Source organism: Botryllus schlosseri, chromosome 14 (genome assembly GCF_051294905.1).
Source record: "Botryllus schlosseri isolate E-star chromosome 14, Bs_hap1, whole genome shotgun sequence".
Lineage (NCBI taxonomy): Eukaryota > Metazoa > Chordata > Ascidiacea > Stolidobranchia > Styelidae > Botryllus > Botryllus schlosseri.
In genome coordinates, this window is record NC_137249.1 from 23318598 (window position 1) to 23346535 (window position 27938).

Below are 27938 nucleotides of genomic sequence, written 5' to 3' on the forward strand. Positions count from 1 at the left end.
ACTGGGTTAAGGCGTTGGACTTAAGTTTCAATGAACAGGTGTTCACGTGGGTTCGAACCCCACACCCAGGGTTCTCCAAGGGACGGGTTCTCCGGCAACCCTCAAGAGTCGTGGTTGCTGGTATTTCAATCATGATATTAATGCTTGACTTCCAAATTGTATTATTGAAGTACCGATATTCAATTCTACCCAGCCCGTTACCGTATGAGTATTATATTGCAATATACTAACTTGGATAGCTCGGCATCGGATGCGGGGAAAAGATGACGGATACGAAGATCTACCAAATGTGATTCCGATTTAAGGTCTGATTCGGGTGGTCACGAGAAGATTCAAAGAAAACGCACATGTTCCACTGATACCAGTGATACAGATCTTGCTGAAGCTCGGGCGAAACAGTTCGAAAAGAAATCTCAGAATCTTGAAGAAAAGTGAAGGAGGCAATCTGCCAGTAATGTCATGATTTTACTGACAGTGCATCACCAATTCACCAAATGCAGGTTAGAGCTTAATTCCTCCATGTGGTATCAAAACAGCAAGAAATCTGCAGTTATGACCGTTTGATTTGTAAAAAGATTATTTACCTCTTATATATAGTCTGAAGCTGAGCTGAGTATATAGAGTAGAACTGAGTACCGTATGTAAGTTATGAATTATTTGAAATTTTTTATGCTCATGCAATGATGACTGTAGAAACTTCCAATTTGATAACTCAACGGTAATGTTAGAGCTGGCGACCAGAACGCACAATTCAATTACACGGGTCTCAATCGAAAGTCACTTTCGCACTGACTCCGATAATAGAAATTAAAATCTGGTCCGGGCACTGGAACGCCCTCAAAGGGCCAAAGTCGGTATTGTTTCTATCAAAGGTATCGTCGGTAGAGAGTGACCGTTCAATGTCTCTTACTGATTATGACATCATTGAGCACCTTGGCGAAGTCGCGTGCCGTGTTCCCTGTGATTCTCAAGAGTATAGCGCGCCATATCCATCGCTGTAACGCGAATAAGTCGTAATGTGAATAGTTTGTGTATTTTGCGTCGTCGCGCATTCAAAAATTTGGATAAATACAAATTATAGCACAAAAGCCTACACATATATCGTAGAATTTACTATCAACGCGTATTTCCTAGTACGCAACAGGCCGATCTACGAAACAGTTTGTTCCATTCGGCACAGCGGTTCATGAATTTCATTGTAATATAGATTCAGCACGACTTGGCCAAGGCGCTCAATGATGTCACAATCAGTTCGAGACATTTGATTTGTCATTGTCTACTGCCGCTACAGCAATGGCGATTTCGGACTTTGAAGGCAATTTTCGGGGGGTTTTAGTGCCCGGACCAGATTTTAATTTATATTTTCTGAATCAGTGCGAAAGTAGCTTTATATTGAGACCTGTTTTATTAAATTTTGCGCTCTGTTCGCCAGCTATAAGATTACCATTATTTGACTGCGTTTCATCAATCCATTCCTGTTATTGTGTGTTTGAGGTGCCACTGACTGTTATTTATCTGTTCAGATACGTTGTCTCAGCAAGTAGCCCTTCCTAGAGAGAGTCGTCTAGGTTCATTCTGCTGGGAATTTCCTACTGGAAATGGTGAGTATATAGTATATTTATTTTATTAGCGCAGAGTTTCCCAATAGAGTGGCAACTGATAAAGTTGAGCAGAACTGGGAAGAAAGCTCTGTGTGCACATTATATATCGTAGGTTGAACTAGTTTGTCGTCTCTATGAATTGTTTACTATAATCTTCCTGTTTAGGTGCTTGTTGCAACATTCCTACGACTTTTCCGGAAAAGGACTACGAGATTGCAGTCAGATCTCTGTTGCGCCATGCACCATCCAAAAACAGAAATCAGCAACACGAGGTAGATGCAATATTGATTGTCTAAATATATCGCGCAGAGGGGATAATGGTTATATTGCGTAATCATAGGCGCCGACTTTTATTTCTACATAGGGTGACCAGATGAAACAAGGGAGGGGTTTGAAATTTCTTCAAATTTACCAAGTTAGCATCATTTATTACGGTTAAGTACATGCATCCTCTGATGTTTCAGTATTAGCGCTAATCAATTACGTTCGTTCGCGTCTGTTCGTGGCCAATTGCGCAGATTCAGGTTTATTCAATTTGACGCTGTCAGTACAACATAACAATCAAATGAGTAGAGATAGCACGCGAATCATATGATGCCTGTAGCAGACGCTATAGACTATAGGTTAGGCCAGCGATGTTATCACATACGCCAGTCCTGCTGTAGACTCGATAGTTCAGGCTGGTAACGATATCAGGCATAGCCTGGCGCACATGATATTTCATGCCAGCGATTATGGCGTGCAGGCGTGCATGCAGACGCGTTCAATCAAACCACCGACGATAGCTCATATCAGATGTCAATGACCCAATATTGCACACAAATGATTCTCGCTAATTTGCAGTACGCAGCACCGATGATACGAATGATCAAATTGACATTTCGAAAGGACGGTATTTAGAGTTTTAAGTGGGGAACTCCATGGCTATGCGCGTAGGGTTTTATTTTAATACCAACGACACACTGTTTAATATCAGCCCAGAGCCTACGTAGGCCCCCGATCAGCCAGTCGAATTTGATCGTGAAGTGGTGTTATAATTATCCATGTGTTATTGCAGCAAGAGCAATATGGCCGCATACCGCGACCTTATCAATAGAAATACAAACCTAATGGTTTGAAATTCGATCTGCGATATGGTTGAGCTCGAGTCTGCCCAGCAATGAAGCTTATTGTATTGGAAAATAAATGGTTCCCGTTCAAATTAATCGAATAAATTCAGAATTTACGCCACAGAAAACCTCGTGTTGCATCCCTATTTGACAACGTAATTCAACGCCATGCACTGCACAATGCGCAGTATTATCAACGAATCAAACACCAACAGGTGACATCGAGGGAATACGAGTGTATAAACCAGACAAGAATTAGTAGCCTACAGATGATAGCAAACGAGAAAGCACGCATCTGAGGCCTTCGATACGAATATTGTAGTCCTCGCCTGGCGCATCTAATCCGTAATTTCCAAAATTGAATTCAGCACAATTGGTTGGAACCTAGTCTGACAACACGACAATTGCATGTCGAAAACCGGGATTACAATTTATTGGGGCGTTTCAAGCATTAGTTTGTCGCCGCCTACGAAGCTGTGTATTCAATTATTTGCGCGTGTATCGGTTAATTGTAAATAGTTGGCATTTACGCGATATCCCGGACTCGCTCATTGACAGCGCTGATGTATCGAAATGACCAGACAATAGAGATATACGAAAATTTGAAATCGCAGACTGCGGGCGTTTCAGCATATTGTATGGGGTGCCACCCCGTAACTCGGCGCCCATGACCATACTCATATATTTACCCGTTGTTTTACCTACGTATCAGTTTTTTTTCGTTTTTGTGGTCGTTAATTTTAGTGTGAAAAGTAGTTTATTTGCAAAGTATATCACCATCACCATTACTTGAACGTGTCTATTAGCTATTTCAATCAAGCCTACTAATTTCCAGCTAATCCGTGTCATGTCTTTTACTCGTCAACTGGCGATGTCTACATCCAAACTCTACCATATGCCCCTGTAAAGATGGAAATGACTGGAAAAAAGCATCCCTACATCTTAGGCATTTTTGATCATGTCAGAGTGGTGAAATTTTCCACCGTAAAGACTAGTATTTGGAAAATGATGGAAATTTCGAATTGGATGATCTCAGCATCTACCGGTTGAAATGAGTCAAATTTGTTGTGCAAGGTATTTTAGGTAACCTAATGATTTGCCAGTTAAGCCAATCAAATTTGGAAAAAAGTTTTTTTTGAGCACCCTTAGTGTCCACTGTTCTATAATGGTCATAAATTTTAATATTCATGATTTGTGCGTTTATGCATAGTATGCTGTACTTTGTCAGTGTTTGAATGTATTTTGCAAGGCTTTCGGAGTTGGTAGCATTTTGAAGGATTGTTTCATGTTCGCTTGTAATGATTTTCTTGCTAATTATTTTAGGACAAAAATGCAGAACAAGTCCATATCCCGTCTCAGCCTTAAGCAGACGATGACGAGGAAGAGGATGCTGTATAAAGTCATTCCCCTCCTACCAACTTTTGACCTCGTTGCAAGTTAAACCTGCATGAAGATTGAAGATATTTCCAGCTAGAGAGATTGTTGATTGCAATTGTGCATTGCTTGCTGTGGAATTTTTTACAAGTTACAGTTGAATTTGCTGATTATTATTTTCATCCGCTCTAGACAGTCGAAAAGGGGTGAAAGTGAGTCATCCTTGCTGCTCAAGTAAAGGTGGATCTGAAATTGTGACTACTTGAGTACTTTCCAAAAGTAGAACGAGTCGCACACTTGAGGTTACTGCAGCTGGTAGAGGCCGCTTTCAAAATTGCAGGATGTACCATCGCGAAAAATATATAATGGCACTCCAATTATAGTGCGATTTCTAAATTGCATTCACTATTACTTCATTATAGGGGCTATCTAACTGGTTATGTCTTAGAAATGCAAGTAGAAGTAGTCACAAAAACATGCAGTGAAAGTAGGCAAAACCTAAGTAGAAGTCCTTTGTTTCTTATACTGCATCTTGAACAATGTGCGACAGATCTGCACATAGAGGATGTCGGAACGATCGATTGACCAGAGTAAAACATCCTATTTTTCTTGTACCTCTATTCCCAAGGGGCGCTGGCGATTTTGAAGGGGGCGGAAACGCTCAGGGGCGATATTGGGGGCGCTGGGCTCAGGGGGCGCTGGAGAAAAATGGCTTCGCAGTAGATGATGTGGTAGTAGGACATATCCATAACGAGTATTCAGAGCGAATTAACACCGAAAACTTCGTTATATATAGCCTACAAAAGACATATAGGTTTAATTGTCCATAGGCGCCTAAATGACTGGCACCGAATGTTCCTGTCTTGGCAACCTGAACCTCAGAAGACGAATTCCATCTGGCTCGGAAAAATTATATGCCTGCCAGTGAAGAAATACCAATTTGAAATCGTGTGCTTCATTTAGTTTAGTACGATTGGGCGACAGGGATATTTAGAACTAGATATCCCTGTTGGGCGATATCTCTGTTGGGCGAATATATATTTTTTGATATAGGAGGCAGGAGGTCACGAAATAACATCATGCAACGAAGTCATACCAACGGGTCCGCCCGCCCGAATATGTTTAATTATTAGTTACGGGCCCTACAGTTTCCAAGACACCTCAAAATGTTCCCTCTACGGTTTGACGAGTCTGCGCACACTCACCAACTCACTGCGGAGACCCTTGGACAACAGTGCGTAACGACTAAATAAAAGGTCATAACTTCGGATTTGTTGTGCGCAACGTCGATTTTCTGTGCGCAGAGACGGTGTCAGCACTGCGCACGTGCACAGCTTAGAGGGAACATTGCACCTCACTCAGCTCTACCGGTAATTCTGGTAACGTGAGCAGAGAGGACAGGAAATTGATAGCAATATATATGCAATTCCCGATCTTATTGACCGATTTTGTTATGAATTATCGAACACTTTCGCGCTTCGCACTGGCTCACTGATTTCATGGCAAAAGCGAACAACAGGATGGTGATGGCCGGTCGGTTTATCACCCTATGGGAGCCCAAGACCCAAGTTTTTTCGGGGGGCCTGACGAAGTGTCGTTTCGTTCCTGCCAACGGATATACGCCCGAAGATGCATAATTATTGAGGGGTCCTACCTTTTCAATCACACATCACTCAGCTCTACCGGTTCAGAATTGACCGACCTTCAAAAAGTCTAGGTTTTCAGTCCGTTTCCCATGCCTTATACCTTGAAGGTCAACTGCATCTCTACAGACAACTTTGCGGAATCATGTTCAGAACTTTTTTTATACCGAAATTACCGACTTTCCGTGTTTCAACTAAATCGGAAATTGCCGTAATTTTGATTGAAAGTCCCAATATTGGCATGTTTACAGAAAAAGCAGAATGTGCATTGTGACGTCAAGTACATGACATCTCTATTCTCACCACAGCGGATATGTGTGTTCGCTAAGACGCTGGGCGAATATTTGAGTTAGTTGTATGGCGAAGGACTCGCTTGTATGGTGTTAAAACTGAGTCTGAGTACTTGGATGTAAGTATGAAATGCGGACGCGCTTCAGGTGGGGATTCGCTCGATCCCACATCAGTGGAACCCCTATCAGCTTCGTATAATGACAGGTCGGTTGGTAATCTGTAGTGTGATCAGCGTAAAAGGTAAAAGCTAAAAGCTAAATGAAATGCAGTATGGTAGCGGCCTATGTATAATTTGGTGGATTACCTCGTTACAATTAGGAATCTTGCTACAATCAATCACAGGTGTTAATATGGAGGTTGCCAGCTTAAATGCCAACTATCAGGGAGAGTTTGTGCTGACAGAATAAGAGTGAATCACAGCAATACCATGATCAGCTTGTTGGGATGGTGATGCATTGAAATGTCTTACTATAGATCTGAACAGGATTATAACATCTAGTTTGATGCATGAGTGAATGAGCCTCATTAAGATAAAACGGCGAGTCCGTTGCCAAGTAATTTCCTAACACAACTACACTTTTCAGGAAGCTGAGAAACACTGCACAGGAATTTCGTCCGATCGCTATGGGGATTCTGCAGAAAACAACACGGAAAATCCTGCCTGCGCATGTCGTTACTGCCATCCGACCAAAAGTCACATCCAGTAGTTTCAAAGGATTTCAATTTTGAAACGCTTCATTGTGAATGAAAATAGTTTTATTGGAAATAGTAAACGCAACAAACTAATCCATCAACACTGCTACTCTATCAGGAAGAGAAATATATCGGGTTTTGTGTCCAGCAATACCATCATCCGAGCAAATTTTGACCTATTGGGGGGAGAGTAGGTAAAGCTATACTGCTGCAGAAGCGGTAATTCAGATCAGCGATGATAGCAGGCGCACCAGCCTACTGCGCATCAGGCCTGCCACACACCACACACAGTCGATAGTAGCACATGGGCTGCAAGTGATGTCAGTAACCTCAGATCGTATGCCGCTATAAAGAGTCTATTGTCGCTAATTTACATCACTTATAACAAAATACTAGATTGCAAATGTATGGCGAAAGATTGGACATATACAATCGGCATTTTAAAACAAAAGGGTTTCGATTTCAATATGGAAGCTGTTTCGACCCTGGCTAGCTACGTCACGTCATTTATGTGCATTGCGGTATTTATTAGCGTCGGGTAGGAAGCACGGATTCAAAAAGTCTGAGCTATCGCGGCGGTTTCCTCACAAATCAATAAAATACAAATGACTAGCTGAAAACATGTTTGTTAACTGCATACTTTACAACACCAAACGGAACCATTGGTCTATTGCCGACGGCTAAATGAATAGAAGAAATATTTGCTTATGACATCACAATCAAGCGGTGTACAGTAGAGCCCGACCGATTATCGGCTCGCCGATAATATCGAGTCGATATCACGCTTAGAGAGAAATATCGGTATCGGCCATTGAAGGTAAAAAATATCGGCTATTTTCGTGACGTCACAACATGGTAGAAGGGAGTCAGAGAAGTCGATAGAAAACGTGAGGACGATAAATTATAAAAATAAATCGCCAAGCTGCATTTACTGCATACTGCATGCCGGCATTAGGCGTGCCTATCTGAAAAATATTATTAATAACTAACCACCGTTATGCCCCACCGACTTCGTGGGAATTCCCCTGCTGTAATCGATTACCAAAGAAAGACAGAGAGCAGTTGGATGGATACTTGGATAGTTGTCTGCGGAAGATTTCAATCAGTAAGAGAAATGAGAACTTCAATAATGCTGGACTGACCCTCGTGATGATAGAGAAAAGCGTCGCGTCGAAACATTTCTCTGAAGATAGTGCTATTGGTTCGGTACCAACAGAGCTAATTATACCAGCAATGTATGAAGTCGTCTAACTGAGGCCTGTGGGACCACCATGATAGGAAATATGCTAGCATAGAGGGCAAAAAAATCAAAAAAACGTGGAGTAAAGCCACTAATTGATACGAAAATTTTTGATTCCATGATGACATTGGCCAATTCTGACAAAAGAGCGTGAAATATTGATCAATCGATTGTTCAAATGCTGGTCATGGTCAAGGCCCAAGGGGGATTGGTGGACCAGTTGCAGACGTGGACAATGTCAATTGTTTTGCACATTCTCTTCAGCTATTTGTTAATGATGTGCTGAAGGCTCCAGGGGCACTGCCAGAAGAATGTCAATATTATTATCAATATTTGGTGAAACCATTGAAGGAAAGATCCCTGCAAGTGAGTGGTGGAACCGAGATGAAGAAAGATTTCCAATTCTTGCTGTGCCACTAACTATGGTACCAAGTGAAAGACTGTTCACTGTGTTTAGTACTATATACATCATTTATGGAAGACCACAGAAGTTCACTCCTTGGAGAAAGGGTCGAGAAATTTTGTTTCGTGAACTGTAATCAGCAACTGCTGGATTGGTGCTTTTGATATATTTTTATAGCCCCTAGATCATTTATTTCATGTTCAAGCATTTCAATGGCTGTGAAGTTGTTGAAATAAATGCTCTGAGGTGGTAAATATGGGCCTTGAGCTAGATTCCATATCTTTTGAATATCGGCTGAATATATCGGGGTTATCGGTGGAGGTACTGGATATCGGTCTTATCGGTATCGGCTCAGAAATCCAATATCGGTCGGGCTCTAGTGTACAGTATTACACTTGAGATAACATTGTACCATATTGCTCGTTAACCTGTGCGTCAACCTGTCTGTACTGACCTATAAACCGGCATTTGTGATAGCTAGCCATCGGCTCATTGTTACTCGGATCTGGTACACCCCTGTACACCCCATCCGAGTGGTACACCCTTTGCGAATTCTGGTACACCCTAGGGTGTACGACCACCCCGGTTGAAGAGCACTGCTATAGATTACTAGTATTCATACACGCACGAGAACGCACTTCAAAACAAAACATGCGATCGATGTAGGCCAGTGGTTCCCAACCTTTTTCCACCCACGTACCATTTTGAGGTTTTATGCAGTGCTCGCGTACCACCTATATGAAGCTACGCGCGTTTCCACGTATTTGACCTATGCGAGGTGTATTAACAGATTCCATTGAACTAGGCCAGGGATGTCAAATATACGGTTCGTGGGCGGTGGGCCGGATCCTCTCATAGTCGCGCGAAGCGCGAAAAAAAATCAGATTCACCAATGAATTTCGTCATTGATATTAGTAGTTTTACATATTACCCTCAAACATTTATCCTTTCTCATCCCGTGTGATCAGATCCACTGGTATAGAGTTGATGTATAGGGGGGGGGGGTCGAAAATTTAAAGCAAGTTATAAATTATGATGCATCTTCGGGTGGGCCAATTGGTATTAGTCACTATGTAGCATGCTGTTATTTCTTGACCTCCCATGAGGATTTTTAGTAGAGTGAGGAGCACACGATTCCGAGCTGATATTTCCATGTGAGTCGCATTGTTTTCCACTGGTGTTCGCATCTGTATTGTGGGGCTCTGATTGCAAAGGGTGCTACTATATTAAAATCGAAAAATGTTATCGGATTGAATCGCGCGCAGCGCGAAGAAAATTTCAAGATTAATTAAAATCTTTCAAGAAATCGGGAGTCAATTCGAAAATTCGAATTGCAAGTCGACGGCCGCCAACACATACTAATTGAATTACGTGTCTACGGCCACACAAATTCCCTCTTACGGCCGCATGTTGGCCAACCCTGGACTGAAGCAAAGGGAACACTTAATTATGTCTACTTGTATCGCCGGTAATGCCGTTTTAGCGGTTCTTAACTGTATTCATCCGGACAAACATCGTATTTTCGCATTGCTCGCAAATAATGGTGTTGCGACTCGCTGGCTAGAATGACTTCGATTTCATGACTTCGATCCGGCCCGCGACGTAATTTGAGTTTGATACCCCTGAACTAGGCATTATCAGCCAGGGTTGATGGGATGTATGGAATTGTATTATTTTACCACCAGTCACAGGAAAAATAGCGTAATGAAATAACAACACACGACAAAAGCAATTTATTAAATGCGATGGCTGCATCTGTTTATTTACCACTAGCTTGTCGATGCGTGGCATATACGTTTGCTTACAGCGCATCGAAAGTCATGTATGGGCGCAACAAGTCGGTTTCGTTTCTTCGACTTGATAGTCATTAGGGATGAAAATCCTTGCTCGCATTCCCGCGTATAAGGGAAAATTAGCAGCTGGGGAATAGCGTGAGACGACGGCTTCAAAAAACTCAAAATCAACCTCACCTGAACTAATAACTCCCTTCGATCGAAAAAGACAGAATCTACTCGCGTACCACCTGGAAGACCTTCGCGTACCACTAGTGGTACGCGTACCACAAGTTGGGAACCACTGATGTAGGCCGACCGCGTTGAAACACTGATGTGACGTCTTAATATCGACAATGCACTCATTACTATCGAGACATACAGTCAGATATAATGATACGAATATTCAAGTTTGACTGAAGCAAGCAATATCATTATGTGATAGGCTTACCATACTTCCTCTTAGGATTTTTCCTCCTTTTTGACTTTTTTGAAAGTGTCCTCGGAGGACGCCCAAATGTCCTCTTTTTTAGATTTTGTCCTTCTTTTTGAGAATTTTGTTCAAATATAGGGTAAAATTCGAGTGAGATACAGTAAATCAGTACTGAAGTAACGCTCCGGCGGCTATATTTCAGGAGCTGATCCGGAAAGCTTAACTTTTTTTTAGTCAACCGACCACGAAATGGGAAAAATTTACTATGTTTCAGTATTTTCCTCCGGTATTGCAAAAGTGTCCTCTTTTCAGATTTCCAAAATATGGTAATCCTAGGTATGGCCTTATCGACAGAAGATTCCCGTTCAAACGAATCGAGTAATATCAAAATTTGTGCTGCTGAGAAGATGATGTAATTCAACGCCCTACAGTGCAACAGTTGCAGCGTTTCCCAATCAACGTTTGCAAGGGGATGGATTTTTTCAACAATATTGATGCTTGTACTTGCATGTTCTGCATATTATCCTGTCTCATCAACGTGATCAGATTTGCCTGATGAAAGTGATGACTTCGAAAATTCACGACATGTAATTGTACAGTAGGCTAAATCTTACGCAATGTTCATGCCACACGGGGAAGACTACTCGTTAGTTTCTTGCAGATTAACTTCGAGCTAGCCCATTGTTATTTAAAACTTTGTTAAACCATGTTATTTCGCCATTCTCAGAAAAGATTGCGCTATTGAAATGATATCAGTATTGCTCACGCGTACGAGACCATACCAAAAGAAAAATGTCTTTCGTGAGGCGCACGTCATTGCAAATTATCATTTCTTCACAGAGCGCAATATTTACCTTTACTGGCCGCACTTGTACCTCGGTTTCAGACTTCACCGATAACACTATTTGCCCCTGGCAATTTTCCCTCTAATTTTTCACGAGTCTGCGCGCTTGCGTGGTCACTTTGTGAACAACAATTAAAAAATGAAAAAAGTCATCCCTTCGGATTTTTTGTGCGCAGCAAAGATTTTCTGTGCGCAGAGACCGGTTTATTGTAATTACCATCACTGGCAACGAATTGTGGCAATAAGCATCTGGAAATGTAGGCCTTGTGTTAGAATGATGGATGATAAGACAATAATACAACATATTCAGACACGATATCCTATCGGAGTTGTCAAGTTTACGCATGTGTGACTTGGTAGTGAAAATCGTGTAGGTGTTTATGACCCCGAGTCTGAATCAAGGTATTTTGTGCCGAGATAGGTCGGTTGTTAGATTGTCGTGTTTCGGTTGTGTGGGCCAGTGTCGTACGGTTAGGTTAGCGATTGATGGGCCACAGACTCAGAGTCAGATTGACAAATATATAAGCCCGAAAGTGTGTAGCTTATTCTATTGGCTACTTGAACTTTCGTCTCCCGTCAGCATTCTTCACACACACAGGGAAAGCATTATATGCGCTCGTTAAGACCTCGTTGTAGAGAAAGTCCTAATTTTCTTCTACCTGAAGCAAACCTTTCAGCTATACGGCGCTCGTTTTCCGTTATTAATCGCTTCTAAAGTTTTGAGATATTTACAAGCTTAGATATATATAATCCTCTTCCGTTATGCTAGTACTCAGCGCAATGTATTTCGAATACGGACGCTAGGGTTGTGGGGTCGGTCAATTTTACTACCAACTCCGACTCCACACATTTTCAATGGACCGACTCAGACTCCGGCTCCGACTCTGGAGTCTTTGAAACTACGACTCCAATTTTCTGTAAATATGACCTAAATCAGGGGCGGGCAACTTCTCCAAGTCGGCGGGCCGGATACAGGAAAATTAAGTACTTGGCGGGCCGGATTGCTGAATCGATACATTATTCGCCCATTTATCCACGTATACAAGGAAGAAATCGCACTCTCATACAGCAGGGGTGGCCAATCTTTTTGCCAGTCGCGGCCGCATTTCGACTACTCATGTAGCCTACGGCCGCATTCCAGGGAATAGTCGTAATGAACTAGCAGGACGCCAAATACTCATGTTAGAGTGTCTATGTCCATTTCCGGCGAACTCTGTACTAATATGTTAAATAATGTAGGCTGTTCATAGTCGCGCCAAGCGCGAAAATTTTTTCAGATTCATTCATGAATTTCGTCATTAAAATTAGTAGTTCTACATGTTATTTCTCATCCCATGTGATCAGATTCACAGGTAGAGTTGGTGGAGGGTCGGTCAGGGCAGGCCAATTATTATTAGTCACTTTGTTACATGCTGTTCTTTGCATGTCTTGACCTCCCGTCTGGATTGTCGGTATAGTGAGTAGAACACGATTCCGAGTTGGTATTTCTATATGTGGCGCATCTGTTCGCAACTGTACTGTGGGGCTCTGATTGCAAAGTGCGCAACTATATTATAATCGAAAAATAAAGTCGCATTGAATCGCGCGCTGCGCGAAGAAACTTTCAAGAATAATTAAAATATTTCAAGAAATCGGGAGTCAATTCGTAAATTCAAATTCCACGTCGACGGTCGCCAACACCTACTAATTGAATTACGTGTCCACGGCCGCACAAATTTGCTTCTGCGGTCGCAGGTTGGCCATCCCTGTCATACAGGTACCACCTCTGTCATACAGGTGCCACCGCTGTCATACAGGTACCACCATGTCTGCTTCTCTCTGATCAATCACCACACGGTGCAATCTTTCATCAAGATTTCAAGGCGTTCAATAAGCCCGGTACCCCAAATTTACCAAGATATCAATGCATTAGGATTAAGTAGGTGACGAGATAGCGTGGTTGTTAAACTGTGCGGCCTGTCTATCTCGATATTGAATTCATGCGAGCCGCGGTCTCGAAATTTGAAATTGGCCCGCGACCCGTTTTCAGTTGGCGATACCTGGCATAATCGGTGTCTTACAAAAGCCTAGAAGTGTGCGCCGTGCTACAAGTCGACGGTTACGGAATCAAAAATAAGAAATATCGGCCTGATGTAAATGACCATTGTCGTCGACAAACACCATTATTACCACAAATGACATCAGGGTTCAGTACATCATAAATGCCGATAATGCAAGTCTATTGGCTTCGACGAACTTACGCGTAAGCTCCACCTCGCTCGCTGTGCAGTGTGCATACATGTGTATAAAAACATACAATCACTAAAATGTATGTGAGCAAGTAGTGGGGAATCTCGGAAGACTGGGGCTGGCGGGCCACATTATCATGTAAGACGAAAAACTGTCCGCGGGCCGGACAAAATCCCTTCGCGGTCCGGATCCGGGTTGCGGGCCGTATGTTGCCCACCCCTGACCTAAATTCACAAAAAAAGAGGACAAAAGGGCGTCCTCCGAGGACACTTTCAAAAAAGTCAAAAAAGAGGATGAATCCTCTTAAAAGAGGACGTATGGTAACCCTACCAGCAAACATATGCAAACATATGATTAACGATGGCATGCAAAGTTGTTTCATTGTGGCACAGCGCAAATTATTCACTATATGCATGAAAGATTGCCTTACTGAATATCCTTCCTTTTTTTATATTTTATCAGTTTTTATAACATGGACTCTCTAATAACCTAATATGTATGTATTATTCAAACACGACATATAGCCCATCATGTATAATTGAAATGTATCAAGGACTATGACTTGCAGTCCTTCTTAATCATTTGTTTAACCCAAGCAGCTAAGCTACACTACAAATATTTTTAATTTTGTGAAGTGGGAAGGAGCGTCTGGTTATATTTACATCAATTTTACAACCAGACGATATTTTTTGCTCTGTCACAATATCATGGCATAATTCCAGAAATTGCATCAATTTCTGCCTGCATCGCGAAGATGCATATTGCTTTTTTCTTCCTCCATGCAACCGAATCGTAATTTGCAAATAATGTCTAATTCTCTCTATATCAGGGGTGGCCAACCATTGATAACAATTATGTCATGAAAACTCCTTGTGCAACTGTGCAGTGTGCAGTCATGCCCTGGTCGCGCGAAGCACGAAATATTTTACAAGGTAGTGAATGAATTCGATCAATAAATATGTTACTTGCATATATTGGGGGTGGCCTCTGTATAGCAATGGGCTCATTTGGAGAGGATAGGAGTGTTTGGGGTTTTAGGCATAGCAATATCGACGATTTCAGTGAACATTCCTCGGTTATTTTGCGCAAATGTTTCATAGCCGACGATTTCGCTTCGAGCGCACAAGCGAAGTCGCATGTTGGACGACACGTTATCTCCTAATTGCCAATACAGTCAGACTCAATTCTGTAAATTACGCGTATTTATAATTTTCAGGAGGGGGCTCCAATACTAAGTGCAAGAAATGTAGTAAGCAGGGCTGTCGAGTCAGAGTCGGAGCTTGTGAAAATGACGTGACTCCGACTCCGACTCCAGCCTCTTTATTATGAAAACAATTGCTCCCAAGCAAAACTTAATTTTTTTCTTTAAATTACTAATATTACCTAGAATATGATACTTATACAGCATCAATCATTGTCATTATTATTTACGATATTTATAAAATTCGACATTCTTTGCAAATTGCAATTCAGTCGCATAGAGGAAAAAAATTGCAATATTCATTTTTGCGATGCAGTCACAAATTGATGCAATATTTGGAATTATACCATGATAATACGACAGATTAAATACATCGTCTAGTTTTGTAAAATTGTTCAATTGATGTAAATATAATCAAACGCTGCTCCTCACTTGACAAAATTAAAAATATTTGTAGTTTAGCTTAGCTGCTTGGGTCGAACAAATGATTAGGAGAGACTGCAAGTCCTAGACCTTGAATACTTGATCAAGTGCATCCAGTGTTGGGATCAAGTCACTACCTTCGATTCACGAGTCATTGCACATTTTGACTAGAGTCAAGTCAAGTCAATCGATTTTCGAAGGTGACTCGAGTCAAGTCAAGTCACGAGATTTTTGGAAGTGACTCGAGTCAAGTCGAGTCAAGTCAAGTCAAGTCACGAGTCAAGTCACAATTCAAGTCAAGTTGCCTTTTCGAAGTAGGAAGCATGATTACGTCATTGCATTTTGCTAGCTGTCTGAAGTACAGATTGAGTGGACATTTATTCTGAATCGATGAACGAATATAGAGTTAAATATACACGCAATACGGCGTTGTATCGCTCACATATACGTAGAACTGTTGAACTACGTAAGTATTTGCATAGCCTCAGTTATTAGTTACCAGTCAAAATAGAGAATAGAGGAACGACTTGCTAAGATGCAATACATTACCTCTTTATAAATATTGATATGATACAATTCGAGTCTGCGCCAATGGTTTATGAGTATAGAAACTGTATCATCTTTCAATTTCAATAAAACAAGAGGTTTGGTTGAGGTAAGAACAGAGAACATAAATATATATCTTGCTGTTAAATTACCTTACTACTAGTTTACGACAACGTACGATGTAGGCTTCGATCACTTCGTTAGTAGTCAATTTATTTGTGAGAGAACAATGGAGGCTCAGTGAAACGCAAGATCATTGAATGATTGGTCAGTGGTCACTCTCACGGGTTACACCACCTTTTCGCAAACAATCCGAACATAAGCAAGATACAGTGATTTTTATCGATGCCGATTAGCCTACTTGATGACTTGAAATTGACTCGTGAATTTTCCTCCGAGTCACGAGTCAATCCACATTTCTGATACTCCGAGTCAAGTCAAGTCAAGTCAAGTGATTTTAGCAAAGTGACTCGAGTCAAGTCAAGTCATACGAAAAAGGTGACTCGAATCTGACTCGAGTCGAGTCAAGACTCGAGTCATCCCAACACTGGTACACCCCAACCAAACTCATTCCTTCCGAGTGTCTGTTCTTCAATTGATACAACTCTTGGTGATCCATTTAAAGTAGGAACTGTAAGGTAATGTGGTTCAACGGCAGGTATACCCAAGCAGAACCAAACGCTTTCCAGCAAGCTCCAACAGTGAAGATGTCTTCGAAGTCTATCTTGTCTTCCGCAGGAAACTGAAATCCAGACAACATTGTGATTAGTCAACCTCCAATCATATCATGACAATCAACTCCTACCTAATCATTATCATGGATCGAAGTCCACAAGTTCCGCACGTAGAGTTATTGTCGTTGCGTCCGTGGTGTTTGGACTACAATGGTCATGATCATTCAAACCAGGCCGATATCTTTTATATGATTTCGTATCTGCCAATACGTAGTACGGACCAATTCTAGGCTTTTATAAGACCTCGTAGATGTGGAAGTAATTGGTATTCCGCTAGAAACAGCAATTCACAGGGCTGAACATCATCTAAATCGCTGGAGTGTTTATCCTACCAGCCACTCAACACTACACTATAAAAACAAGGGTCCCAGCTGACAATCTATCACTCTATCCTTATTCAATCAGTCTCGGGAGAAATATAGCGCAACAATCTCACCTCAATCTTTCCCAAACGCACGACAAATAAAATGCGAACGGAGAGAGTCACGGCTCCCTACTATAATTTGGACCGACTGACGTGGCTGCGCGTCATCGATTCGTAACTAGGGCTGGGCAAAATCGAGTACCTGAGTGATTCGATTCTGAATCACGTATTATGCTTCGAGTCGAGTCGAGTATTCGAATATCACTCGTTATGACGTCACAACAACATGTACTATGTTAAAGTTCAAATATGTACCTTTTATGCCACTACAAAGAACATAACGCATGTTATCCATCACATTAAAGATACTAGGTATTTTTTCAACCATAACGATTTCATTGCTCTTCTGGACAATGTTGCGGGTTGATCATGACTTCGTAAATGTGTTATTTCCAGTAACGTTCGAAGCTTTGTACTATGTCTCGTGTACTGCGACACGGCCAATCAAGGTTCCAGGCTTCCTCAGTGGAAAATAGTGTCAAAACTATAATTATCGTTCGTAAATTAACTTTCAGTTGCGAGGAGCGTATAATTTCAGTACTCGAAAAAAATCGTGTTTTACTACTCGACTCGAATCATCCAAATTAATACTCGATTCAGATTCGAGTACTCGAATCATTATGCCCAGCCCTATCCGTAACCCGTTGCGAAAATATAGAAATTACGGCGAGTAAAGCGATGGTGAAGTTAATGCACTAGAAACGCGGAAGCTCGAGCGTAACGGGTCTTATGCAAAATTCATTTAATTTATGTTTATCATATTTTGGAATCGGGAAAGGAGGATTTTCACACTAACAGTACTGGAGCTGCCAAAAAGGAAGACATTTAGGCGTCCTAGGACGACAATTTCGAAAACCTGAAAAAGAAGGACAAATCCTCCTAAAGGAGGTCGTATGTTAACCCTAATTTAATTGCAGCACCATTATGGTAGGCTTACCATATTTTGGAAATCAAAAAAGAGGACACTTTTCAGAAATTTGCAACATGCAAAACCGGAGTGAAATTCTCAAAAACGGTTAATTTTTCCCACTTTGTGATCGGTTGACTAAAAAAAAAAAAAAAAAAAAAAAGGTCTTCACATCTGCTCCGAGCTCAAAAACACGTTTTTAACTCCACATTGCCAGATTGATGACTAAAAAAAAAGGTCTTCATTTCGCTCAGAGCTGAAATCACTGCTTTTTCCTCCGAAATACCCGCCGGAGCTTCACTTCTGCGCTAATTTGCGGCATATCACTCGCAATTTCCTCTATATCTGACCTAAATTTTCAAAAAAGAGGACAAAATCTCAAAAAAGAGGACAAAAGGGCGTCCTCCGAGGACACTTTCAAAAAAGTCAAAAAAGAGGACAAATCCTCTTAAAAGAAGACGTATGGTAAGCCTACATTATGGTGGCTTTCTGAAGACAATGGCTGCGGCAAATTTTTTTCAACCTGCGAGTTGATTTGTGACCTTTTTTTATAGCGCAGTGCTCCTTTAAGATTAAGCAGCTAACAAGTTATGATCGAACGAGGTCCGAGGTTCATTGGTACCCCTTGAGATTCCGAAGATGCAGAGAAATTTATGCATCTGTACACAATTGGTGCATCAATTAATGCTTCAATTTATAATCGAATAATATAAGAACTTAAAATCAATTTGCCCTTTGGAGCTAAGCTTGTTAACGATGCACTGCACTCTAAAAACTATGTGGTCTCAAAATTCAAGGGTGAAACGAGAAAATTTTTTAGGCCGAATCCATTTTCTTCAGAACACCACCTTAATGGAGCTGCAATTTATTGAATTTTCCACAGGGAAATTATACTCTATCAGTCACGCAGAAATCGAAATTTATATAGTTGTCAGCCGATGCTATGAAGGAAATATGTCGTACACGCCCTAAAAAAATCGAATACACTAGGCCCGATTTTGACATAAATCTCCTGACTGAACATTTTCCGTTGAACGCGGTACCTAAACCATCTTTGCGTGTACGACATATTTCCTTCATAACATCGGCTGCCAACGATATAAAGTTCGATTTCTGCGTGACTGCTGGAGCATGATTCCCATGTGGAAGATTCAATAAATTGCAGCTCCTTTACGGTGGCGTTCTGAAGAAAATGGCTGTGGCCTAAAAAAATTTTCGTTTCGCCCTTCAATTTGAGACGACATCATTTTTATAGTGCAGTGCCCCTTTAAACTATTGGCCGATTCAACTACACTTATATCTTTAGTGTGAGAAGCTCGGTCGTAACCAAGTCACAAGGCTCCAAGTCCAAACTCAATATCACTTTTATAGGATTGACTCGAGTAGAGTCGATTCATTTTCAATTTACCTCCGAGTCAAGTCCGAGTCCAAGTCAACAAGTAGAGGTTCGAGTCCGATTCATGGTATTATGACTCGAGTCGATTCCAAGTCATTGTGTTCACTGTTTGGTGATATCGAATGGTTCGCACTAATTTTCTTACTTTTAGTAGTTTCTGGTAGCATTTTTAAGGGCCAGTACCAATAGAAGAAATGCCAATAGTGTGGTTATTTAAGTATTCTTTGAAATTACGGTGAAATGTCTTCCTTGGCCATCTGAGTCTCAACTCATATGACTTGGTTCGAGTCATGCGCAATGACTCAAGTCAAGTCAATACACATATTGTGTCGAGTCGAGGCATGAGAAACTCATTACTCAAGTCATTACATCCCTGATGAGAAGCCTCCTATAAGCATTTCTCATGTGCTCTGGATTCGTGCACGTGAATATTTAGCAAAATAATCTGAAGCTAACATATTGTTTTAGTTCCAGGCACATACAGTCGATTTAACGATTTCAAAGTTGACTCCTCCTCATCTTTTGATTACACGTCATGAGAATGGAGATGAACAATCGTGGATTGCGGCCAATGGCATCACCATCAAGCGCATATCCGAAAACCAAAGAAGACCGTTTGAGATGATAATTGATTACGTAGCATGCTATTACGCATGGGATCTTAGTTATCCCAAGGTCTTTCAAATAGTGCCATTCATTCAACATATCCTTGTTGGTGATAAAAATTCTGGATTTCAGTCGAACAAGTTCGACAATTTTTGGAAAGAATATCAAAATGCCCAGAAATTGATTTAAAAAATGTAGGCTAATAAATCTCCCTTGCTCCAAGTATTTGTACTGTGACTACTGCTTCTTTCTTTTGGTAAGGAATGTACCTGCACAGTGTACGTAGTGGATTTTGTTATTTTTTTATGCATTTGCACAATAATTCGTTATTTTTTTGTGGCTAGACTTTTGCTATACCTTCAATTAGTAAACTTTTCGTTTATAGTGGTACTGTACATTAGGACTGTTCCAAAATAACATACTGTTGAGCCAAAATTGGTTTACTATGGTTTTTTGGCAATTCAATCAATCATTTGATCATGAAACTAGTCAATTTGTGAGAAACAATATTTACTGACGACATTACTGCACATACACCTTGCTTTAGTTCCGAATCCAGTTCTTTTATACTGTTATTACTGTTAAATGGTATATTAATATTGAAATGAACCCGAATATTTTCGGTCGACACTCGTTAGCAAATCTTGTAGAGAATTGGAAAGAACATTGTATATCAACAATTGTATCACAAACTATGACGTCACCAGCATGAAATTTCGAGAGAGAGAGAGCAGCCACTCCACTACATTCCAAGGTGGTACACGAACTCCTGTTGACAGAGTTTGTGTACCACCTGCATGGGAATAGTGCATTGAACGCTCGCTCTCGAAATTTCATGTTGGTGAAGGCATATTTTGTGATACGATTGTTGATATACAATGTTCTTTCCAATTCTCTACAAGATTTGCTAACGAGTGTCGACCGAAAATATTCGGGTTCATTTCAATATGAACATATACTATTCAATTGTGTATTGAAGTTCTGTACCTCGAAGAAGCTCTGTTATTACTCTATAAAATCCTGTCTAACTGTGTAAAAAAAATGTTATGTTTTCAATTTGTATTGTCATATTTAACGGCAACTTACACTGTTTCTTTTATTGTACTTTCTACAACCGACTCTTTTGAAATAAAATATTGTTTCGAGAAGAGCCTGTGGAGGTATTTCAGGTACATAATTTTGAGCTCTGCAGCGATAGGTACGGACATGCCACTTCAGACCACACAATATTGTGACATACATCGCTACCACACAATGTGGCATCTAAAAAAATTCAAATATTGTGTGTTTTTAGGTGCATAAATGCACGCGTTTCAGCTTACAGTGTACACATTTATTGTCACAGACAACATCTGAGTGTTATCATGTCATGAAGGATCTGTGACATACTGTATTCAAAATATGAAGATCTCTGTTGCCATTGTAAAAGGAGACACAAAAATATGAAGACACTGGACTTGTTTTGCTAGGAAGCACCGTCCTCTCTTGACTATGACCTACTGCCTGAATCCTCTCCGAATTCAATATATTTTGTATTAAAGTGCATTCATGATCAAATGCTTTTCAGTATAACTTCTCGAAAAAGCTGTCGCAAAAGTTGAGGAATCTCAGACAAAAGACAAAGGCATCTGGTACGTCTTCATGGAGAGCGCATGCTTTGTGTCCAGGCTCATCAGGTGATTGGGATGATTGTTATTATTTTTTTTATCATTTATAAGTTTCATGTTATTCAAAAGGTCACCCTAATATGACGATTGAAGATGCCAGGGTGCAGTTGGAAACAGAGTTCAATAGACCTGGCGCCAATTGGCTGAATGTCATCACTCTCATGAAGTACACTCATCACGGCAGACGTAATCAGTTGAACGTGCTAGAATTTGCTGGCGTTGCTGAAATTTTGAAGAGCTTTCCAATGCTGTAAGATATTAGACTGGTGAGTTCTTTCATTCCTTACAGATGACTTCAATTTGCAGTCATAACTTCGAAAATCAGTAAAATGAAATTGTTTATGTGCCTCGGCAAATTAAGCAATTATATTGCCTATGTATCTTCCTATTGCATTAATATACACTGTTTTCCTATCACGCAACATGTGTATGTGTACACTGTACCAGCCTTGGACAACTAGTAGATTTTCAGCTCTTCCAAATTGAATTAGATTAGAATTAAAGCGCAGATTTTTCCAAATTAGATAACAAAGAGAATTACTCAATTTGCAAAAACTTGAAAATTGACAGAAATTATGAATGACAAGGGGATCCAGCCAAATTTAAGCTTAGTTCATAGGAACAAGCATGAGATTGGTTAACGTCTGTGCACCATAGCTGAAAAGTTGGACGTGATGTTACACGAGACGGATATTTTTGTTAGCTCACTACCAAATACCATAGTCAATTAGGCACTTTCAGAAGAATTAGGAATATGATCAGAATTGAAAGAATATGGAAACATGGGTTAGAATTAGATTAATGAGATTTCGTGATACCATATGCTAAAAATATTTCAATTATTGTGATGAATAAATGAAGAAAATCTAATAATGTTCGTATCAAGATAAGTTAGTGAATAACTATGTATTTTAAAATAAATAATATGGATGAATTTACTTACTCTAACTAACCTGTTTAAGTGATTTGCATATTCATGACTAACAGCTATTTGTAACGCGTTGTTATTCCCAATAGATCAGACATGAGTTTCAACTGCTTGTTGATAGAAGTGTTGAAGAAATGCATGAGAAGTACATGGCAATGCTTCTCACTCTTGATAAAGTTTTTGGAGAGCAGACTGATCAAGAGGTTTGTATTATGTTTGATAATTAACAGTGCTACAGTCATAGGCGCCGACTTTTATTTTTGCATGGGGTGGCGGCAGGCGCGTAGCCAGGGGGTGTCGAACTCCCTCTTTTTGAAACGCAAAACAACGATCTTTTGAAATGACCATTCTGACTCTAATATTCAGCTGCAATTCAAGAAGTCGTATTATCGGTATTACGCGGGGCCGCGATATTCGTCTGTGCAGGCATATCGCACAATGCTACGCGACGCGATTTCCCGCTGAAATATTTTAAACGCGGCTTGCGGCCCTCATTGATGTTAATAATGCACTTTAATTTGTAGAAGGTGTATTTTTTCGTCAAATCGCGATAGGAGATGGTGTTTCTCAGAGCGCGCGATGAAATCTACGTTTCTAACGATGAGGTCGAATTTGTATATCTATTAAGGAAATAAGCGTAGAATGTTGTTTTTCAAACTAATCGAATAAATTAAGAATTTGCGCCATCGAGAATCTCGTGTTGCATCAATTTTTGACGACGTAATTCAACCCCGTGTACTGCACAATGCGCAGTATTATTAACAAATCAAACACTGACAAGTGACACCGAGGGAATACGAGTGTATAAAGCAGACGAGAATTAGTAGCCTTCAGATGATAGCGAACGAGATAGCGCGCATCTAATCAGTAATTCCACCACTTGCGTACAGCGCTAATGCCCAAACTTGCCTTATTCTGAAATGGAATGTGATGGCTGGAATGGAAACTTTTGAATTTCAGGAATGTCCCTCACCTGTCTATTATGGTTCTTATTAGTCCTTCACCCGTCTATTATGATTCTAATTGCTTGCAGGGAAATGAAGACGATGAAATTCATATCCTGCTCGAACTGCAGAAGGCTCTCACAGACAAGAAAATAAAGTCGAACCATGGTTTGAGTGCGATATGTCTTCGTCAGGTAAGATTGGCTACCTGTCTAGTGTGTATCTGCTTCAGTTTAGATATACATAGAAGTTCTATAAAATAGAATCCTTATATATGATCGAAATTCTTGAGCCGTCCTAAAACGAAGGTATATTATGCTATGCTAAACGTAGTGGAGCTGCATAATTTCATATTAAGACCAACTGACGCGTCGGCGCGTCATCGATTCTTAACCCATTGCGAAAATATAGGTCACGGCGACTAAAGCGATGGTGAAGTTAACGCACTAGAAACGCGGAAGTTCGAGCGTAACGGGTCCTATGCAAAATTCATTTAATTTATGTTCATCATATTTTGGAATCGGGAAAGGAGGATTTTCACACTAACAGTACTGGAGTTGCTAAAAAGGAAGATATTTAGGCGTCCTAGGACGACAATTTCAAAATCCTGAAAAGGGAGGACAAATCCTCCTAAAGGAGGTCGTATGTTAACACTAACTTAATTGCAGCACCATTACGGTGGCTTTCTGAAGACAATGGCTGCGGCAAATTTTTTTCGACCTGCGAGTTAATTTGAAACCACATCGTTTTTATAGCGCAGTGCCCCTTTAAGATTAAGCAGCTAACAAGTTATGATCGAACGAGGTCCGAGGTTCATTGGTACCCCTTAAGATTCTGATGATGTAGAGAAATTTATGCATCTGAACACAATTGGTGCATCAATGAATGCTTCAATTTATAATCGAATATTATAATAACTTATAATCAATTTGCCATTTGGAGCTGAGCTTGTTAACGGTGCACTGCACTCTAAAAACTATGTGGTCTCAAATTCAAGGGCGAAACAAGAAATTTCTTTAGGCCGCAGCCATTTTCTTCAGAACGCCACCGTAATGGAGCTGCAAATTATTCAATTTTCCACAGGGGAATCATACTCTAGCACAGGGGTCGCCAACTCAAAACGGGTCGCGGGTCACTTTTCAAATTTCGTAGCAGCCGTGGGCCGCATGAAAACAATTTATCGACATAAACTAGGCAACCACGTTTTAAAACTTACGTCAGTACAACGCCGTGCTACCTAACATAGGCGATAGTCATAACGACCACAAAAGAAGTCGTATTTCATTGAAGGAATACAAATACAACAAAAAATCATTATCTTCAATTTCATTTCGTTTCGAACTCTGAGCTGTGCACCATACCCGAAACGCTTTTCAGAGACAAAGGAATCGATATTGGGGCTCGCGAGATACGTTACGAGCTGAAAGACCATCTCCACGTAAAGCTTGATCTTGTGGGGAAGCCCTAAGCCAGCGTTTCTCAATTTTTTTTGATACTGAAAAATATCGCTCCCCCTTATCGTCATATCACAAAATGCAACCAGAATGCTTGCAATACCAGCGGACAGTTTGATGGCATGGAAGGTTGTGACTAGAGAGAATTCTATATTATAAATTCCGGACTATACACAAAATCAGAATGTGATGTATATCGCGCGCAGCGCGAAAAAATTTTTAGTTGGCCGCAGCTCCGCGCCCCCTTCAGATGCTATCACGCCCTCACAATAGAGATGCGCCCCCAGTTAGAGAACCACTGCTCTATGCCGTTTTCTAAGCATCTCGGTTTTGGCAGTGTTTGGGCCATTGCACGTCAGGGCAATATGCCGAGATCATTCATATGAGCTGATTATTCTCCATCGGTGGAATGCTGTTGCCATCGCCAAAACCGTTTTAGCTAGTGACGAATAGTGATGCTGGGCACAGGAGAATTTGTTGAAACTGTAGTCAATTTCAGCATTTCAAATTGGTTTTCTTAGCTTTCTATCAAAATCTCAAATCAAGTGGCAGGCCGCGTGTTGCTGACCCCTGCTCTAGTAGTCACGTAGAAATTGAACTTTATATAGTTGTCAGCCGATGCTATGAAGGAAATATGTCGTACACGCCCTATGTCCCAAAAATAGAATACACTAGGCCAGATTTTGACATAAATCTCCTGACTGAACATCTTCCGTTGAACGCGGTGAACGCGGTATCTAAACCACCTTTGCGTGTACCGACATATTTCCTTAATAACATCGGCTGACAACGATATAAAGTTCGATTTCTGCGTGACTGTTGGAGCATGATTCCCATGTGGAAAATTAATAAATTGCAGCTTCTTCACGGTGGCGTTCTGAAGAAAATGGCTACGGCCTAAACAATTTTCTCGTTTCGCCCTTCAAATTGAGACGACATCATTTTTAGAGTGCAGTGCCCCTTTAAACTGTTCGCCGATTCAACTACAGAAACAGGGTCGTAACCAAGTCACAATGCTCTGAGTCACAACTCAATCTCACTTTTAACTCGAGTCAAGTCGAGTCATTTTCAATTCACCACCGAGTCAAGTCAAAATCATCAAGTAGAGGTTCGAGTCCGATTCATGGTGTTATGACTCAAGTCCGAGTCCAAGTCATTGTGTTGACTGCTCAAGTTTCCAGTTAAAGTCCTGTTGAACCCACTTTTTATGACTGTTTTGTGATATCGAATGGTTTGCATTTATGATACACTAGTTTTCCTTACTTTTAGTAGTTTCTGGTAGCATTTTTAAGTGCCAGTACCAATAGAAGAAATGCCAATAGTGTGGTTATTTTAGTATTCTTCGAAATTACGATGAAATGTCTTTCTTGGCCATCTGAGTCTCGAGTCATATGACTTGGTTCGAGTCATGCGCAATGACTCAAGTCGAGTCAATACGCAGATTGTGTCGAGTCGAGTCATTTTTGTGTTTTGAGAAAATGACTCGATTTAAGTCGAGTCATGAGAAGTCATTACTCATTACTCAAGGTCGAGTCATTACATCTCTGATGAGAAGTCTCCCTTTGAGCATTTCTAGTTGAAATTGGTCATGTGCTCTCTTAGCAAAATAATTTGAAGCTAACATATTGTTTTAATTCCAGGCACATACAGTCGATTTAACGACTTCAAAGTTAACTCCTCCTCATCTTTTGATTGCACGTAACGAGAATGGAGATGAACAATCGTGGATTGCGGCCAATTGCATCACCATCAAGCGCAGATCCGAAAACCAAAGAAGACCGTTTGAGATTATAATTGATCTCGTAGCATGCTATTAAGCATGGGATCTTAGTTATCCCAAGGTCTTTCAAATAATGCCATTCATTCAACGTGCCCTTGTTGGTGGTAAAAATTCGGGATTTCAGTCGAACAAGTTCGTCAATTTTTGGAAAAAATGTCGAAATGCCCAGCAATCGACTGAAGAAATGTAGGCTAATTAATCTCCCTTGCTCCAAGTACTTGTACTGTGAATACTGCTTTCTTTTGGTATGGAATGTACCTGTACATAGTGGATTTTGTTATTTTTTGAATTTGCACAATAATTCGTTTTTTTTTGTAGTTAGACTTTTGCTATGCCTTCAATTAGTAAACTTTTCGTTTTTAGTGGTACTGTACATTAGGGCTGTTCCGAAATAACATACTGTTGAGCCAAAATTGGTTTACTACGGTTTTTTGGCAATTCAATCAATCATTTGATCATGAAACAGTCAATTTGTGAGAAACAATATTTATTGACGACATTACTGTACTACCTACACCTTACTTTAGTTCCAAATCCAGTTCATTTATACTGTTAAATAGTATATTAATATTGAAATGAACCCGAATATTTTCGTTCGACACTCGTCAGCAAATCTAGTAGAGAATTGGAAAGAAAATTGTATATCAACAACCGTATCACAAAATATGACGTCACTAGCATGAAATTTCGAGAGAGAAAGCATTCAATCAACTATTCCCAGGTGGTACACGAACTCCTGTTGACAGAGTTTCGGCTGGTGTATTTTATATCTTATCGAAATACACCAGCGGAAACTCTGTCAACAGAAGGAGTTCGTGTACCACCTGCATGGGAATAGTGCATTGAACGCTTACTCTCTCGAAATTTCATGCTGGGGAAGGCATATTTTGTGATACGATTGTTGATATACAATGTTCTTTCCAATTCTCCACTAGTTGCTGACGAGTATGATCCGAAAATATTCGGGTTCATTTCATTACGTACATATACTATTCAATTGTGTATTGAAGTTCTTTACCTCCAAGAAGCTCTGTTATTACTGTATAAAATCCTGTCTTACTGTGTCAAAAACTTGTTTTCAATATGTATTGTCATATTTAGCGGCAACTTACACTGTTTCTTTTATTGTACATTGTACAACCGATTCTTTTGAAATAAAATATTGTTTCGAGAAGAGCCTGTGGATGTGGAGGTATTTCAGGTACATGATTTCGAGCTCTGCAGCGATAGGTACGGACATGCCACTTCAGACCACACAATATTGTGACATACATCGCTACCACGCAATGTGGCATC

At 40.5% G+C, this 27938-nt stretch overlaps 2 protein-coding genes across 1 annotated transcript; one reads left to right on the forward strand and one right to left on the reverse strand.

Annotated features, from left to right (window-relative positions):
- LOC145456243 (uncharacterized) overlaps positions 1–27938 on the reverse strand; it is a 223473-nt gene that overhangs the window by 10747 nt on the left and 184788 nt on the right.
- LOC145456319 (uncharacterized) lies at positions 21254–27024 on the forward strand. The gene is made up of 5 exons (XM_080334396.1): positions 21254–21545; positions 21606–21802; positions 22554–22667; positions 23498–23602; positions 26503–27024. The coding sequence occupies exons 3-5, from the start codon at positions 22599–22601 to the stop codon at positions 26677–26679; spliced, it is 351 nt and encodes a 116-aa protein (XP_080190522.1). The 5' UTR covers positions 21254–21545; positions 21606–21802; positions 22554–22598; the 3' UTR covers positions 26680–27024.

Bases quoted from the DNA above. Each gene is read 5' to 3' on its own strand.
- LOC145456319 (XM_080334396.1), top strand. From the start codon at position 22,599: ATGCATGAGAAGTACATGGCAATGCTTCTCACTCTTGATAAAGTTTTT. The intron at 22,668-23,497 runs GTTTGTATTATG...AATTGCTTGCAG, and splicing joins GAGAGCAGACTGATCAAGAG to GGAAATGAAGACGATGAAAT. The intron at 23,603-26,502 runs GTAAGATTGGCT...TTTTAATTCCAG, and splicing joins GTGCGATATGTCTTCGTCAG to GCACATACAGTCGATTTAAC.